This window comes from Strix uralensis, chromosome 5 (genome assembly GCF_047716275.1).
Source record: "Strix uralensis isolate ZFMK-TIS-50842 chromosome 5, bStrUra1, whole genome shotgun sequence".
Classification (NCBI taxonomy): Eukaryota; Metazoa; Chordata; class Aves; order Strigiformes; family Strigidae; genus Strix; species Strix uralensis.
In genome coordinates this window covers 73,346,648-73,363,254 of record NC_133976.1, presented here as the reverse complement: position 1 = coordinate 73,363,254, position 16,607 = coordinate 73,346,648, and the positions used below count along the sequence as shown (strand labels likewise).

The following is a 16,607-nucleotide window of genomic DNA, read 5'->3' as shown; positions in this document are numbered from 1 at the left end:
ACTATTCTGCAGGGTAAAGACAGCAATCTATGGATAAGTTAGCAACACAAAGCTTACTGTAAAGGTACACATACATACACTGGAATCATCTGCTCTGCATACCGATTTCCTCATCAGTAGTGATTTACTGAAATATTTCTTTCCAACATTACCAGTTGTCAGGCACTATCATGTTTCAACCTGGGTGATTTATTCCGAGTTGTGTGGAACTAATTATTTTGCTTTCCAGCCCTGAAGCACAGGAGCAGAGGCAAGAGAAGTTTCCTCTGGCGTTCTGTTCCAAAGGCAAGGAAGCATTCTACTTTTTGTAAATACCAATCTCACTGAAAACCCCGAGCAAATGCAAATTAAAAACAGCCCAAGGATTTAAACAAGATCTATCTAGTTTAATACCCATCAAAGCCACTAGATTCCCAAATTCCTCTAGTTAGAGATTACTAGTAGATCCTTCATATCATGCTTCAACAAAGAAATCCTTCTGTAGAACCATTGTCAACCCTAGGGTATGTGGAAATTGAACACCTGGAAAACAATTCCTATTGTACTAGTGACTTCTGAATTAGAATAAATGAAGTGGGTTTGTGAACTGGTCATTCAGTCTCTTTTTTTCACCCCACCCTGTTATTGGAAACAAATCTTTCTCCCTCTTTAAAATATTTATTTTAAATCAGAGATCAACAACTTACTATTTTCATCACCTGGCTTATAATAAAACTAACTCCATTTATGTTTCATTTCCCACTTTAAATTTTCTTCTTGCTATTCTGTTTGACTTGTAAAAGGAATAAAGTGGTGAAAGAAAAAAAATCCAAAGTGGTAAAAGCCCTTTAACTTAGTTCATTCTGAAACAATAAAAGTGAAACAATCTTCTTAGAAATATGAAGATCCAATAACATTTGGAAGTATTTTAAAAATGCAAAATGTCTATTTTAAATTCAAAATCTTTTTCAACTTGAGAAAGTTCACTGCATATTCCACTATTTGTATACATCTCCAATATGTACAAACTAGCCATATTACTTATCCACAGACAGATTTTTCACTGTACTTTTTTTCTATAAAAAGGTGAAAATGTCTTTGCTTATACTCTGCACTTGACTTCCCCAGTGCAGCTCTGCAGAGAGATTGTTTCGATCGGTAACATGACATCTGCATCATAATATACACTGAATGTACAGAAGACAATCAATTTAACACTCAATAATATTCCTTGATTATTACAAGAGCAGATGTACTGCTGAGCCTCCCACTTTTTTGGTCCTAGCTTTCATCCAGTGGAAGCAGTACTGTAAAAAGGATCTAAATAATCAGGTGGGTTGAGAGGTTTTCTGTTATATTCCTGTGGCACAGCCATCCAAATAAACAAAAACTTCACGTAAGCTGTGAGCTTTCCAAAAGAGTTCTTCCTTGGTTTTGTAAAGGCACTATTGATCACATCAGCTCCAGGGTCAATTACTACAAGAAGATGATGGATTCTCACCGATCACAAGCAGAGGTGATTCCGTCCATGTCAGGAATAGTAACATGAGAACAAAAAAAGCTGTTTTGGAAGAAGGAGTGGGCAAGTAAGCAGGTATGTGATGACAGAACAGCTACAAATCTGTCCAGTTGGAGACATGCCACTTCCTTCGATGTAAGAATACTAATATCACAACAAGAATTTGATAGCCTGCAGTCATACTTGATTTTGCGAGAATCCCACAGTATTTGAGAAGCTGAGAAAGGTTGGCTTACATCAAAATCAGGATGAGAATATAACAGTTACAACAGATATGATCACATTGTATCTGACATCACAAAAAATTGTTGTTTCAGAAGGGGTAAGACCTTTACTCTAGAAAATTGAGATGGATCTGAATTAAAGAAATTTTGTCCCTAAAATGTATTAATGAGAGGTCACTTTAAGTCCTGAGAGACTGTTCAAGAAAGCTATACCACTGCATTTGTAAATATTACTGTGTTTCTGAAAGTCTTTTTCGGAGACCATATTGAAAGCCTATAAGCAGGTATTACTGGTCTGTTTTGTAAGATTAAGCTCCAGTTTTATAAATGTCACACTGAAAATCTCATCAATATAACTGTCTTTCTATTGCAGATCTTGCAGTAGTACCACTACAACAGTCCTGCACAAATTGCAAAAATCTACGTTTAGTTTAGCATTAACAAATTCCTGGGGGTAGGGGGTTGGAGCATAGTTCACCACTGCATGGATGGAAGCAAAATTTGATCTTCTGTATGTGTGTTGGCTCCAATATAAGGTGTTGCTTTTAAAGTCCCCAGTGAAATAAGGTCCGTCATATGAGTGAATATAATTCATATTACTGTATTGAATCAGTTAGACTTAAAGTAATGTTCTTGCTATTAATTTTAAAGGTTAAATTCCCAAGACTAGCAATGATGGGCTGAAGCTGAATGAAGGCTGTAGCTTCAGGAATACCATGTCTTGTTGGAAGGGTGAGATTTTCAAGTTGTTTTGAAGTTCAGGATAGATCAAAACAATTTCCCTTTTCTCACTGACATTTTGGCAAACACAAGTCAGAGTTCCTTCCAAAGTTCAGCTGCATTCAGTATACTCTTTTTACTTTATGATCCAACCAATTGCTATGAATACGGTTAAATTGTTGTCGAGTTATATTCAGAGATTCTTGTTCCTGAATCATCATACTAAAAACCATCTTCAAGTAGTCTGCATATCAGTTAATTTCATAAAGTTTGTTAAGCATAAAGTAAATCAAAGACACCATGAAATGCAAGATACCAGTGGTGTTCTCTTTCTCTCTTCTGAAAGAACTTGAAATTCTGGAGTCCCAGTTAACACTTCAGTGTAGAGATGGTGAACTGTTCAGTTAAGTAGTAAACATTTGTTCAGTTTACATTAATTGTACTACCCAGTGAAGAAGGATTAATTTTTATTTTGCGTCCCAAGAAAGTTTTCTTCTTTTTACTGCTGTTCTACTTCAATGCTTATCTGGAACATTACTGTTTTTGCAACATCACACTGGAATGTCATTGTGCACTTTGGAAATGTCCTAATGTTGTTGAACCTAACATAGTGGGATTCTGTAACACCCTGAACTGGTATGGAGAATCTTATACCAGGAGATTCCTTCAGCGGCCATGGGCTACAGAGAAATGTACAGTTGGCTTAAGAGAGAGAACCAGGCTAGAGGGGTTGGGGAGAGCATGGAGAAGGACAGGACAAAAAGCATTCGAGATGGTGAAACTCCAGCAGAGTGGTACACCTTACACAGTCATACTTATCTACTGCTACTCAGGTACAGTTAAAATTCAGAACAGCTCCCATAAAAGAAAAAAAGTTGCTTGCTTTTTCAGAAGATAAAATCTTTTAGTCATTTTTACTCTCATGATCTCCAATCTGCAAAATGTCCTCTGAAATCAGCAGGAAGTTCTACAGTGTCGAGTTTTACAAATAAAGTATTTTGTTGCTATGCAGCTTAGAAAGCACAAAGAATATATTTTTGTGATTTCTACTTAAAAGAAAACATTAATTGTCAAATAAATATATGAATCACAAACAGGCACATTGGTACTGCTTCAGAAGGAAGAAACTTGCACACAGGGAAAACCAAGCTTAAAAAAAAAATCTAGGAATTGCAGGACACCTAATGCAATTAATGTTTTGCTCTTGACATAACTTTGCATGCACACTTATGCAATAAGGTTGGCTTGAAAAAAGAATGGTATGCAGGAAGAAGTGCTGCTACAAAAAAAAATTGACTTAACTTGTATAGACAGTTAATTATTGTACCTTTGGTGAAGGAGCAACAAACAATTGACACTGATCCAAAAGGCTATTCTCTTTCCATTGCTTTTTCATACAGAGGTGCTTTGCAGGTAGGTTTATATCAACCAGAAAAATAGTTCATCCATGTTTACATAAATAATCTCCAAGGACATTTATTTCCATTGTTTTGTTTCTTTTTTTTCCTCCTTTATTTTGCATACCTAATCATTCTCTGGTAGCACCAGTTTGCTGACAGATCACTGCAAAGTAGAACTAATAAGAACAGTCACCATGAACTGAATTGTAATTATAGTATCTTCTGAATAGTAAAGATTTTTTTCTGTACTGTCATATTCCCTATAACAAACAGTACTTAAATCTGATGTTTCAAATCATATTCTCAGAATATTACTATCATGTTTGTAATCCTTCTGTCCTGCTAGTAAATAGCTTGAATCTCCTTCAAACCTTCCAACACAAAGTTATCGCTAAAGTTTGCTATTTCTGAAAACTGATACTAAGAGGCATTTTCCTTACAAGCTTTTAAGGAGACTCCAGAATAATTCAAGTTAGGGGAAAGAAAAAAAAGAAAATAAATTAGAACCCCAAGACTGAAGACCGATTTTTGAGTCGATAAAGGACCTGAAATTCACATTTTCAGGGGAGCCAATGTATATGTTCTTAAACATTGTCTCAGTTCCAAAGCATTTGCCTAGAAAAAATTATGCATTAGCAATGACTCACATCCTTTGACAGCTACAGAACAGTTAAAATTTACTTAAGAAATTGCTTCATTCTGAGGAGGTTCAATGGTATCAATAGCCTAACCTAGTCAAAAGCAGTCTTTGAATTCTAAAATCTTATGACGGACATTGGCTGATACAAGAGAGGGTTTTGAAGTAGCGGGGGCAGGGGCCACTCTTTCCAACCTGCTGATATTGGTTATGTCTCAAAGCATACAAGACAATACTTTATGTAAAATTCAATTAAATAATAAAAGTATAAAAGCTGGTCGTAAAAGACTTGTTTTGGCAATATGTGAGCCAGTTGGTTAAGTACATATGGTTAATTACATAATCCATAAAAAAATCTCTGTCACTGGTTTATCTTAAACCTTCACTGGGTGACCCCTTGGTTTTGCTGGCATTCATCAGGCAAGAGAATATATCCATTATGCACCACCAACAAGATATCAACCTGGGTTGTTTGTTAAGACAATTTGTTGGTTCCAACTTGAGTGCAATACTTTCATTCACCCAAGTAATTCAAAACAGAACACTGTTATCATAAATAGCAAAACAAATTCATTTAGATTCTGCTTCTCCTCTTCAATGAAACGCTAAGTTTATATACTACTCATTTATTTCATATATGTTAAAATGCCACTTATACTGAGAACCATAACTGAAATCATCTGGTAATTCATTTCACAATCTAACATCCACTTCGTTGCAATCCTGGCCTAATCATGCAGAATAACATCATGCTAATTCTCCTTTCAGCTGTGCCTTGACATTATGAAGCAATCTCTGTGACTATGCTTTCTGAAGTTTTACTCCTAAGACCTACCAAGTACAAATGGATTAAAAAACCCAACTATTTTGGGGACATTTGCTCACTCCTGTTCCAAGTCCCAGAAAAGACTTTGACAATAAATATGCACAGATTTGATTTAGGAAAGATCATTACAGAAGAAATACAGCTACTATAATTTGAAGTATTTTCATATGGATGGTTCCCAAATGCTCAAAATATGGAAAACCAAAACTACTTCATTGTGGAAGGCTGATAAAACAAGAGAAAAAATTGGAACCAGTAAATGATAACTTAGATCTGATATCGTTTTATAAGAAGCAGAATAAGACTAAGAAGTTGTGACATTGCTTCTAGAATAGCTCAAGATTCACAAGGTTATATAACATTTTAAAACTGTCAAGTGAGAAACTTACTATATTATGAATTAAACTTCCTTTACTTGGATAAACCAGATAGAGTGATTCACTGATTATTATTGTGAAACAAACACTCTTCATTCTATGGTAACTTGATCTCATATACTCAGGAATACTGATGCTATTTTCCTGACTTGCTTTAGATTTTTATTTTGGTTCTACAGAGAGTAAGGATGCTATAGCTACTGACACATCCCTGCTTACATACACACAAAGTACAGTGCTACATATCACACTCTCATTACAGAAAAAAGGGTGACAAGAAAAGACATGAAGAAAGGAAAGGCTTAACTCATCACAGCACTGAGATACCCAAGAATGGAAACCAGGGAGCAGAAAAGACCAAACATTGAGGCAGACCAATGGATAGGATGGGAACATGGGATTTAACGTTGACTATAAAGGAAATCCTCACAGCAAACTAAACTCCATTTACATTATCATTTAGGATCACTCAAGCAGAAGGCTGTACAAGTTGAACAAAGATTTTAAATGAGATTTGGATTCAGACACTGAATTAGTTTGTCCAAATCACTGATTTATTAAAATGATCTGTCCTGGTTTAACCAGGATAGGGTTAAGTTTCCCCAGCAGTGGGGGGGGAGCTCTAGCCGGGTTATTCAGATACCATGCGGATGTCACATCCTGGCAGGACACATTTTCCTGGCGCGGAGCGCGGTGCACTCGTGGTTTTGTACATCGTGCTTCAAACTGCTGTATTTGGTAGCTATTTTGCTCTGTTCATTGCTATCACTATTACTGTTATTGTTATTGTTGTTGTTGGTTGTGTTGCTATTGCACTGTTGTATTAAACCTTTCCTTATTTCAGTCTTGGGGCTTTGTATTTCACTCCCTTTGTGGGGGAGGGGCAGCGGCCACGTGGTCTCAGACCCCGGCGGGGGCTAAACCACCACATGATCAAAGAAATACTGTAAGGTAAAACTGCCCTAAACCAGAGAGAAGAGCTCTGGAAAGGAGAGATCCTTCTAATCCCAGTGTAAAACATGTCCAGTCAACTGTGATTGTCCTGTTTCATCCTCCTAGAAAGGATACGGAGTGATGAATAGGAAGGGATTAGAAATCATACTGTAAATACTAAACACAAGAGAGGGAGTGTGTGTGTGCACATGTATATTCTTCGGTATTTAGCTATCACTGCTCTTACAGAATTACTTCAGAACACACAGTGATAGGTGACAAAATATCAAACCGTCAAATAAAATTCTTTCATGGCCCATGCTCAAAAAAAAGAATATAAGAACCCAATATATTAAATTAGTGCCATTATCTGGTTATATTCTTTCCCATTTTATACCATAGACTGCTTCAGGTAAATCAACATGCCAATCTCTACTGAAAATAAAGGCTGGAAGGGACAGACAGTGGTCCTCTTTATCTAGAAGTTCTGTGTTTAAAACTGTCCTCCACCCATCTTTGCTGGAAGGTATGTAAGCCTTTCAACATGCAGAGGAGCATCCTAATTATCAAATGCATGCTATTTATTCTGGGACAAGGTGATCTTAGTTTCTCCTGGTGACACTATTCCACACTGACCAGCTTTCTGAACCTTTGGATAAGTGAAACAATGGTCTTGAAAGCTATTCATATATTGTGCCTCATGACAGTCCTAATGACTGTATACTGTGTAGAGACACAGCTTAGAAGACTGTCTAGTCTAGTGGATTCAAAATTCACTCTTGAATCCAGGAAATTATTGATTTAAACTGAAAAATTACTCCTTCCTTGTTCTAGTGAAGATCCCCAAGTTGGCTAACGCAATCACTGACGTCTGTTCCAGACACAGCTCAGACAATCCCTCCAGGGGCAGAAAACGCTTGGATGCCTGGTGACCAAAGCATTGGAAATTGTGAAGTCTTGCGACCCAGAGAGCAATGGAAAGCCATGGGAGGAAGACTGATGTAAGCAACCTCAAAAATGGCATACGCCCTTGCTCTTCCTGCCTCTTCAATCATAGTGAAATTTATATTTGTCTAGCATGACAGTGAATACACCAACAAAGCTTATTAGCTTTATCTTGCCAGAAAAACTACACGTTTAATTTATAATGAAGCCAAGAGGCCCCACAATTGGCTGTTTTCCCAGATCCCTTCAAGAAACCAGAATTTGTCAGACCCACTACCTATGAGTAATGTTCCATCTTGCCTGTCAGGAGGTTATCTCAAGGCACAAGAAGGACATAATATTAAAATGGCTGCTCCTCTTTGAGGGATACTATAAAAAAAAAAAAAAGATTTCTTCTACATATGACAGATTTGCTGAATTGTGGTTTCAGTTATCCGGAACACTGGAGCACCGATAATACCATAAACTCCAGAGTTTTCTTTTGCTATCAATCTTATGTTACACTATTACAGCAATGTGTATCAGTTTAAAACCCTATATTAGCCAGCTACAATAGCTGAACTACAGAACTAACATTGTTAACCTCACAGTCCTGTTTTCCTTTCTTGAACCTACTTATCTGAAAGGAGGCGTAGATATTCATTACTTCAGAAAAAAAAAAAATCAAGTACTTTAGTTACTAAAGGCAACAGGCAAGATTCTTTAATAGCATCAGTATAAATTGAATGTTCCTTATATTATTAGATCCTGAAATAAGAAACTGGCTTGCTATCTTCCATACACATCAGAACAACATTCAATTTTTTTAAAAGAATATTACCATACATCTGGAAATACAGGTACATATGCTACATATGATACAGATGTTTTTATTATTATTGTGGTACCACAAAATGCTTCAAGCAAAAGACGAGGCTATATAAAAATAAAGCAGCATATTCTCCATTTACAAATTCTAATTTAAAATACAGGCACACAAAAAAGTTTATTTTTAATCCAGTAGGTTTCTCTAACATAGCTGCTGCATTGGTAGCCATAACTGTGCACTAAAAATTACTGTAATAGAATAAAATTTGTTTTGTGTAAAATCAATTTTCCAAATTTAACTTATGCCTCCTCCACTAGTTTATATGTCCCACATAATTTACTAAATAATCTTAAAGTGCATGTTAGGCACATATGAGTGAATTCACTCACAGATTTCACTGCTTTGAAGTTTAATAAAAGTGATTCTAATGCAACCCTATTCAAAAACTGTCTGGACATGGTCCTAGGCAACTGACTCTGGGTAGCCCTGCTCAAGTAGGGGGTTGGACAAGATGACCTCCAAAGGTCTCTTCCAACCTAAACCATTCCATGATTCTATGAAGATGATTTGCTATAAAACTATAAATGCACTGAACAGAGACCCTTAGGAATAAAAAGTCTCATGCTTCCTCTAAGATGCAAAAACATCTTACAATGTTCTTCAGCAGTAGAAGTCTGTGTTTAGGACAACTGTACTTTGTACAAGGCCCTTTGTAGAAGTCCCTGACTTCTGATTTAATGACTCAAACCAATTCAAACTCTTCACTACAGTGTCAAGAATGCCCAGGAGGCAACTTCAACAACTAAATATGAAGTATCCAACAGACAAAAGGAAATTTCACCAATTAATACGAGTGATCATGTACTGTTTATTATAATCTAAACAAGATACCTGTTACTATAGTCTATGAACTCACTGTTGAGGGCCATAACAGCACCCAATTTAAGAGCTGTGAAATGCATGTTCCTTTGGAAAACAAAAGCCCTTACAATGAGAATACTGAAGTGCACTTCAAGCTACAAGGCATCTGCCATGACTGATCTGGATTAGGCAAGAAGATCAAAAGTATATTCCTTGGGTCAGTCCCTGGAGAACACGCTGTCACCTCTACCAGCACCTATAAACCATGGACTATCTGCCATTGAAAATACTGTCTGAAGCTAAGCTTGTGGACCTTTTAGGACCCATATTCCAAATCAGAAAAATGTATGTTATTATATGGCTCAAAGAATCAAAAAAAGATCAAATCTCACAAGCTAAAGCCTCTCCTGAAAGGGAAGGGATCTTGTGGACACTGAACCTGAAGTTGCTGTAATAAACTCTAAGACCTGTATGTTTATCAGTCACCTTTAAAACTAAATTAGCAAACAGCTGAAAAAGGGTATGAAGAAACTGAGGTATTCCCCTGCCCTAATAATGTCTTATTAGCTGTATATGCACAGAAGAAAAAGACCACACACTGTGAGCTGGACTGCGATGGCTCTAAAAAGTCTCAATGGATTTGCAGGAAGTGGAAAGTCAAAACGGAACGGTAAGGATCCTATTTTCAAAGTGGTCATGCCTCACTGTAGTATGAAAATAAATCCTGTGTTGTGTCCTCCTTTCCCATGTGGAAATTAAACAACTAATCTCCTCCCTGAATGGTAGAAATGAAAAAATCTCACAAGATAATTGTGCTGAATTTGAAATCACATAATGAAGCCTCTCCAGTCTTCTTTGGTACTTGCATTGTGACCACAAGATTTTATCTAGTGGTATTTTGATAGACATGAAGGATTAAAAGCTTATCTAATTTTTCCTATTATTACTCTAACTGAAGATAATACCTTTATCTAAAAATTCCACCCCACATGGTAAAGCAGTTCTGAGAGGATATTCCTGTAAAGAGAAGGAACTCTAGCATCTTGCTGACACAGGGTAACAAATTAGACAGAATAGCTTCTGGAAATTTCTAAAAGCCACAAATTTCAACTTTGTTGTTATGTTCAGAGGTAGTCAGCAAGCCTACAACAGAAAGGCTTGAATGAAAAAGCAGCAGCAGAAGAGGTCTGATATCCTTCAGGGATACTGAGGGACAAGTCCCCCATGACCCTCCAGGACACATCTTTGAGGTCACATCTGTCAGTTTTAATAAAGAAGCTGGCACAAGCCTGTGAGGATGTTAGGTCTTTTTTTGTGGTGTTTGAAATCTCTGAACCAGGTTTGGAACCAGTTCAGTGGCATGCCCTGAGATCTGGAGTAAAAGGAGTAGAAGTAGGGCTTTTTCTGACAGAGAGAGGTATTTACAGAAATACTCTTGTATTTGCACTGCTTGTTAAGCCACAGAGTTCCTGAAGTAAAGTAGCTATTTCATCAGTCCTAGCTGAGCAGAAAGCCCAGTGTATCTTTCTTCTACCTCCCTGCAGAAGCTGGGCTGAGGAGCAGATTAATATGATCCTGGAGCACTGTACAGTGCTCCTCCTTAAATGTTCATGATTCAAGTACATGAAAGGCAGAGAATAAGCATGCCCACAGGTATTGTACAGAGACAAAAAAATATCCAGTCTTAAATAAGAGGGCATATGCTCACCCACTTTGTGAATGTGGACCATCTTTGTTGGGACAGTCGTACTTTGTTCTTTTCTGTATAGTTTGCACAACCAGAGACTCAGACACACACTGCAGGTTTGAATGGGCTATTACCTACAGTGTTAATACTACAGGATTTTTAAGCACTAGATGTCATCATAGAGACTCTCAAAGGGATATCTAAAAGTCCATCCTGCATTTTATTAATTCTCAGAAAATCACATATTCATTCATCTGGTAGGCAAGTTCAAGGTCACACCAGGGAAGATGAAACTACCATAAACTGAATTAAACACTTAAAAATTCAGTTCCTTCTCTGTGCGCTCTCATCTCTTCAGGGCTGCCTGAGGAGGTAAATCTACTTCACAGATGAGGGAATGGAAAGAAACTTTGAAGTACAAGCACTAAATTTTAAAAGTTATGACTACTAAACCAACACTGCTGCTGTAGTAACTCTGATCACTACTGATTTTTAAAAACTGAGTTATAAATTCCATTTGCAGTCCCTCTCTCCTTCCACACAGTATTTCTTATCATTAAGCATAAGATATTTATTTTTATAGCATAAGTTATTTATTTTGATTTCTAGGTTTTTTGAAAAGCAGAGGGCATTTATTTCCTCTGGAGAAAGGCAATGCTTCTTATCCAAAAGAGCAGGAAAAGTACATTTGGAGTCTTACCAAATACTAGCTAAACAAGTCAGCACAGCCACAAAAAAAAAAAAAAGTCTGTGTTCTTCCTGTACTTTATCACAGGTCAATTATCACATAGTGCATAGGGAACTGCCAAAAGACACTGCTATGTTCAGACACTAAAACTTGCGTTTTATTTGCCTGCAGCTGCATTGCACAATGAAGGGAGTGTTAACCTCCCCTCCCCAAGACAAAACATGACCTCCCCCCAAAGCAAGGGGTGATTGATTCACTGCTTTTTTTTTTTTTTTCTTTCAGGGCAACTGTTACTTATCTTTTGTCCCAAATGCTATTTCTCTAAGTGTTTTGATTGCAAAGTATTGATTTTTTTATTTCTATTCCTTTTCATCCTGGTCTACCAGCACAGATAGACAGATGTGGCAAAGAGAATAATGAAGCACAATTTAACGTTTTTCAGGTTCAGATTTTAAATTTGCCCAGCATGGTCCCTATTTTATTTTCTGACAGTGTCCCCTTGCCTGGAGTTCTAAGAACTCCAAATGAGATTTTATGCAAGATTTACTTTCAATGAAATGAGAAAAAAAAATATTCCTGAAGTTCTATAAAACTAAGTTTTTGCATCAAATTTTTAGACATAAAGCTAAAACTCATTTCTGTAGTCCAAATTTCTAGCGTTTGCCCTATTTCTATTGTCTCAGATAAAGGTGCTACCAAGCAGCATCACTGTAGGACCTTAGAACTGGAAAGATTCCAGAATTTAAAATGTGAAGCATGTGGTTTCCTCAGCAACCTGCAAAATGTATTTTGGTGCCTACTGGGTATCAGTAGTGATGCCCATTGTCATGTTAATTTTTCAGATCTCTGTTGCTCATAATCTTCTTCTGTAGGTTTATTTGATCTCTAATCGGCCAGTAAAATTTCATTACTTTTTTTCATCTAGATTTTAGAATGACCAGAAAGTATACTTTCTAGTTCACCACCTTTAATCAATACAAGAATGAAATCAATAGTTCATAAAACAAACTATGCAGTGGCCTGCATCCATGAATCCAAACAGAGACCCAATAGTAAAGGGTGATTTTAAATCATTTTTGTTTCAACAACAGAACTTACAGAAATTTAGTGTAGCACAGTTTTAGGCACCACACCAAACAGTTTCTTGTCAGTGTCATCAGAATAGGTGATTACACATCTAAAACAGTCATAGAAAATTAAAAAAAAAATAATGAACAGAAGTCCAAATGCCCAGCATAGCCATATATCATTTGGTTATCGCTACATTACTAGTAGAGGTGATCCCTCTAAATTGGAAAAGAAAGTAAACATCTTTTCCTAAATGGGTAAATTATGCAAGTTAATGATTTTTCAATCAATTCTTTTCAACATCTTTATGATTTTAGCTTTTGTTACAAATTTTTTTACCTAGCATTAAAAAATATTAGTGTTCAAAACTTAGTTCATTAGAGTATCCACTTCAAAAATATCCTCAAATCTGAGTATATGCTGAGGGAAGAGTACTTGGTAAAAACTCATTGAATAGTATCTACTAATCCAATTCTTAATTTGGTTAAATTCCTTCCACACTTGTACGCCATACATCCTCATAACTGCAAGCAGCAGTTACATGCTGCTGCTGCTTCCCAATATACATAGAAAAATATTTCTTAACACAAGAGGAAAAGCTTTGCTCATACCACACATTTTTCATAGTCTTTCACTGTATTCAATTAAAATGCCTAAATACCACTTAAATCATGCTGATAAACTTAAAACAAGCATTTAATATCAGATAACTAAGCCAGTAAAAAAAACCCGAACTACTATCGATGACCTCTGAAGATACTTTAAACTGTACCATCCAGATCTTCAATTAGAATATACAGATTAAAACCTGATCTGTCTGAACACACTGGTTTATAATCAGAGGAAGGAATAAAAATACTATTGTACATGGAGGCAAAAGTTTAAAGGCTGCACCTTTTTTATTAAATGGCAATAAAATTCTGAAGGTCCTGGAAGGTCTAAAAGACAGCACCTGGATAAAGCAGAAAACAGGCTGTGCACCTTAATAAGAGGGTGCACTCTAGAAATTCAAAAAAGTAAATAGTCCACAAGCCTTAAGAGAAAAACACTTACATGAGAGGAGCTACAGGCTTCTCAAGTTCCAGGCAGAGGGCAGAAATAGCTATTTGTACAGTCAAAAAAGGACAGACATATTTAGCAGGCAAAAATGAGACTTATAATTTTCTCTAGCACCTGAAACACATTTTATGCAAGGTGTCATGACTTCCACAGTATATAGAGAAAATCAGACTGTCCTTCACAGAATCACAGAATTGTCTAGGTTGGAAAAGACCTTGAAGATCATCCAGTCCATCAAAGTCTGCTTTTCTGTGGAAAAATGCTAAAGAGAACAAGAAAATGCAAAGCCCAATCTATAGAAAATCCCTAACCTAGTCTTAGATTCCAGGTCTGGAGAACCAATTAAAAAAAAACAGTTAAAGACACCAATCCTAAAATTTTAAAGGACTGAATTTGTGCTCATTTAACTTAGGTTATACAAAAAATAAAAAGAAATTCCATATTCCACCACAAACCTCAGATAAAAGTATTGTCAGCTGGACTCTCCATAAAAATATTCTAGGTTTGCTAGTTATAGAAACTGAAAAAATAATGCTTGGATTTAAAAACCTCACAATTTAACTGTTCATGTTAAAGGAAATGGTTCCAATAGCTTCAAGGCTGAAGCAAATTCAAAACTCCGCATTTGATTCTAGTTAGCAGCAGGAAATAGGTATTTTTTACATATAAGTTATGGGGCTTTTTATTTAAGAAGCTCAGAGACAAGTTTACAAAACAACTCAAATTGCATTTTATTATGGTAGTGTTATCTTCTGTTGAGCTATCTAGGAGAACAAAACCTCAAAACCTTTGCATGTAAAAGCCTGGGCCCTTACTTTCCAATCTGAAGAGAACAGATACTTTTACTTGAAAGCAGCAGCAAACAAACCTCAAAAAATAAGCTAGCCACATGAAGAGACAAGATGAAACTGTCTTAATATGGATTACAGTGGTCTCAAGAAAACACATATAAAAAATGAGTAAAAAGAGAACCTTTAGCAGTGCCTATAAATGAACCAATGAAAGATCATTCTAAAGAGTTAAGCAAATAAGAAAATGTGAAAAAACAGTGTAAGAGTAAATGGAAGTAAACCAACCTCACTGACATTTAACATTTACACAAATGTCAGATTCCCCACTTCTTGGTTAAACATTCAGCTGGGATCTCAATCAATGTTTGGAGTGTACGTGACCAATTTTGAAAACAGAAAGAAAGCACAGCACAAAAATTAGAAATCTCTAAGTGTTTCTAAAAAGATGAACAGTCAAAAAATGAGACCATGAAGACTTAGGGGTCTGCTCTGGAATGATTAATGACTTATTTATGGCTAAACTCCATGCCTGAACTTCCATTCCAGCATGAGGTTTGCTGTAAGCAGAACTGAACATGACCTAAACCCTCATGATTCATAGCCGTATATTAGAAGAAAAGGCATTGGCAAGGCATCAGAAATTAATCAATATTCTGAACTATTAAATCACAGGAATTCCATAGAACTGCTTACAGGTCTAGAAAAAACCCCAAATTCACCACATTCACAGCCTAATACTTTGAATACAAGCTCCAAGAGAAGCTTCTCTAAAGATAGAGAGGAAAAAACATTATGTAAATTAAAATTTGTTGTGATACATGCATTTCCCTCTTTTTACCAGCAGCAATTTGAGATATATTGTGTGCAATTCACAAACTATCACCTATAAGGACATTCATTGCCCTAGGACTCAATGCCCTTTGGGAAACCTCTCTAATTTGTCTGACAGGGTCTACTTTTTCTTATCCAGACCTCCCCCATTTCACTGATAAGAGCTACATTTTCTTATCCAGAAAGATAGGCTGGATAGTCTGAACCCTGATTATCCTATTCTAGCAGTTCCAAAGAAATATTAAGTATGATAAAACAGCATTTCTAATGAAAGTTATACAAAGGTCTTCCTGGACTTTTCTTGGTAAGTTACAGAGCAATCTTCCTAATTGCTTCTACCGATACAAGCCCTCATTCATCTAGTCACATACTGAAGTCATAGTCACCCAGTGCCCTATGCTTCAAATCAGTGTGGCTTTGTTAAGGTGGTGGGTGTGAAAGGATTGATTTTTCAGATGATGTGCCCTCCTACAAATACTTCAGTCATTATTAATAGGGAAAGGGATGCAGAAGCAGCACATGCAACCAGTGAAAGGCAACAACCTCTGCTTTGAATTCTTTGGTTTTTTCTTCAAAACTTCAAACTAAAATTCATCATTCACCATCTTCCCATTACATGAATGGATTCAATCATTAATCTCCAAAATGTAAATTCTAGTTCAGACTCTTTGACAGACTTGAAAATTGAGACGCATCAGAGATGTGTATCTGACCGTACCTTCTTCTGAAGAACATTAACTTTGCGTTCCTTCACCTCTAACATGTCCTTGAGGTCATGGATCTCTCCTGCTTGAGTCCCCTTCTCCTCTGCCATCTCCTGAATCTGCTTTGTCTTCTTATTTAGCATAGTCTCCTTCTCTTCCAGACGTAACCGTAAAGCATCCACCTAGATTCAGACATGCAGAAACAGTGTTTGCTTAGCACTGAAGGAGAGAAATTTTACAAGAGTTAAACTACACTTCCATAAGGGAGTATGTGTTGTCAAATTACAAACAGATTCAGAAAATAACATCCCTTACTTTAGCAGTTCAACATATATAAGCTTGTGCTAAAACAGTTATCACAAGTGATAGAAGACTAAACTAAAGATAATCAAATGTTTTATTCCCAAATTATATGAGACTAATGCTCCTTCTTGCAAAAACTTAAATTACACTTCTGACATAACTCAGTCCAGTAAGATACAAGTCTGGAATTTTTTTCCTCAAAGTAGAAGCCAACACAATGTGTTGTTGAGAAGTTCTCTCATATGTA

At 36.4% G+C, this 16,607-nt stretch overlaps 1 protein-coding gene across 10 annotated transcripts in view; it reads right to left on the bottom strand.

Moving 5' to 3' along the window:
* The window catches only part of ERC1 (ELKS/RAB6-interacting/CAST family member 1), a 305,039-nt gene that overhangs the window by 192,639 nt on the left and 95,793 nt on the right, over positions 1-16,607 (bottom strand). For all 10 annotated transcript variants that reach the window (XM_074871663.1, XM_074871668.1, XM_074871665.1 and 7 more), the window contains one exon: positions 16,072-16,239. In XM_074871663.1, the coding sequence (XP_074727764.1) occupies positions 16,072-16,239 (168 nt within the window). The remainder of the gene's footprint in view (positions 1-16,071; positions 16,240-16,607) is intronic.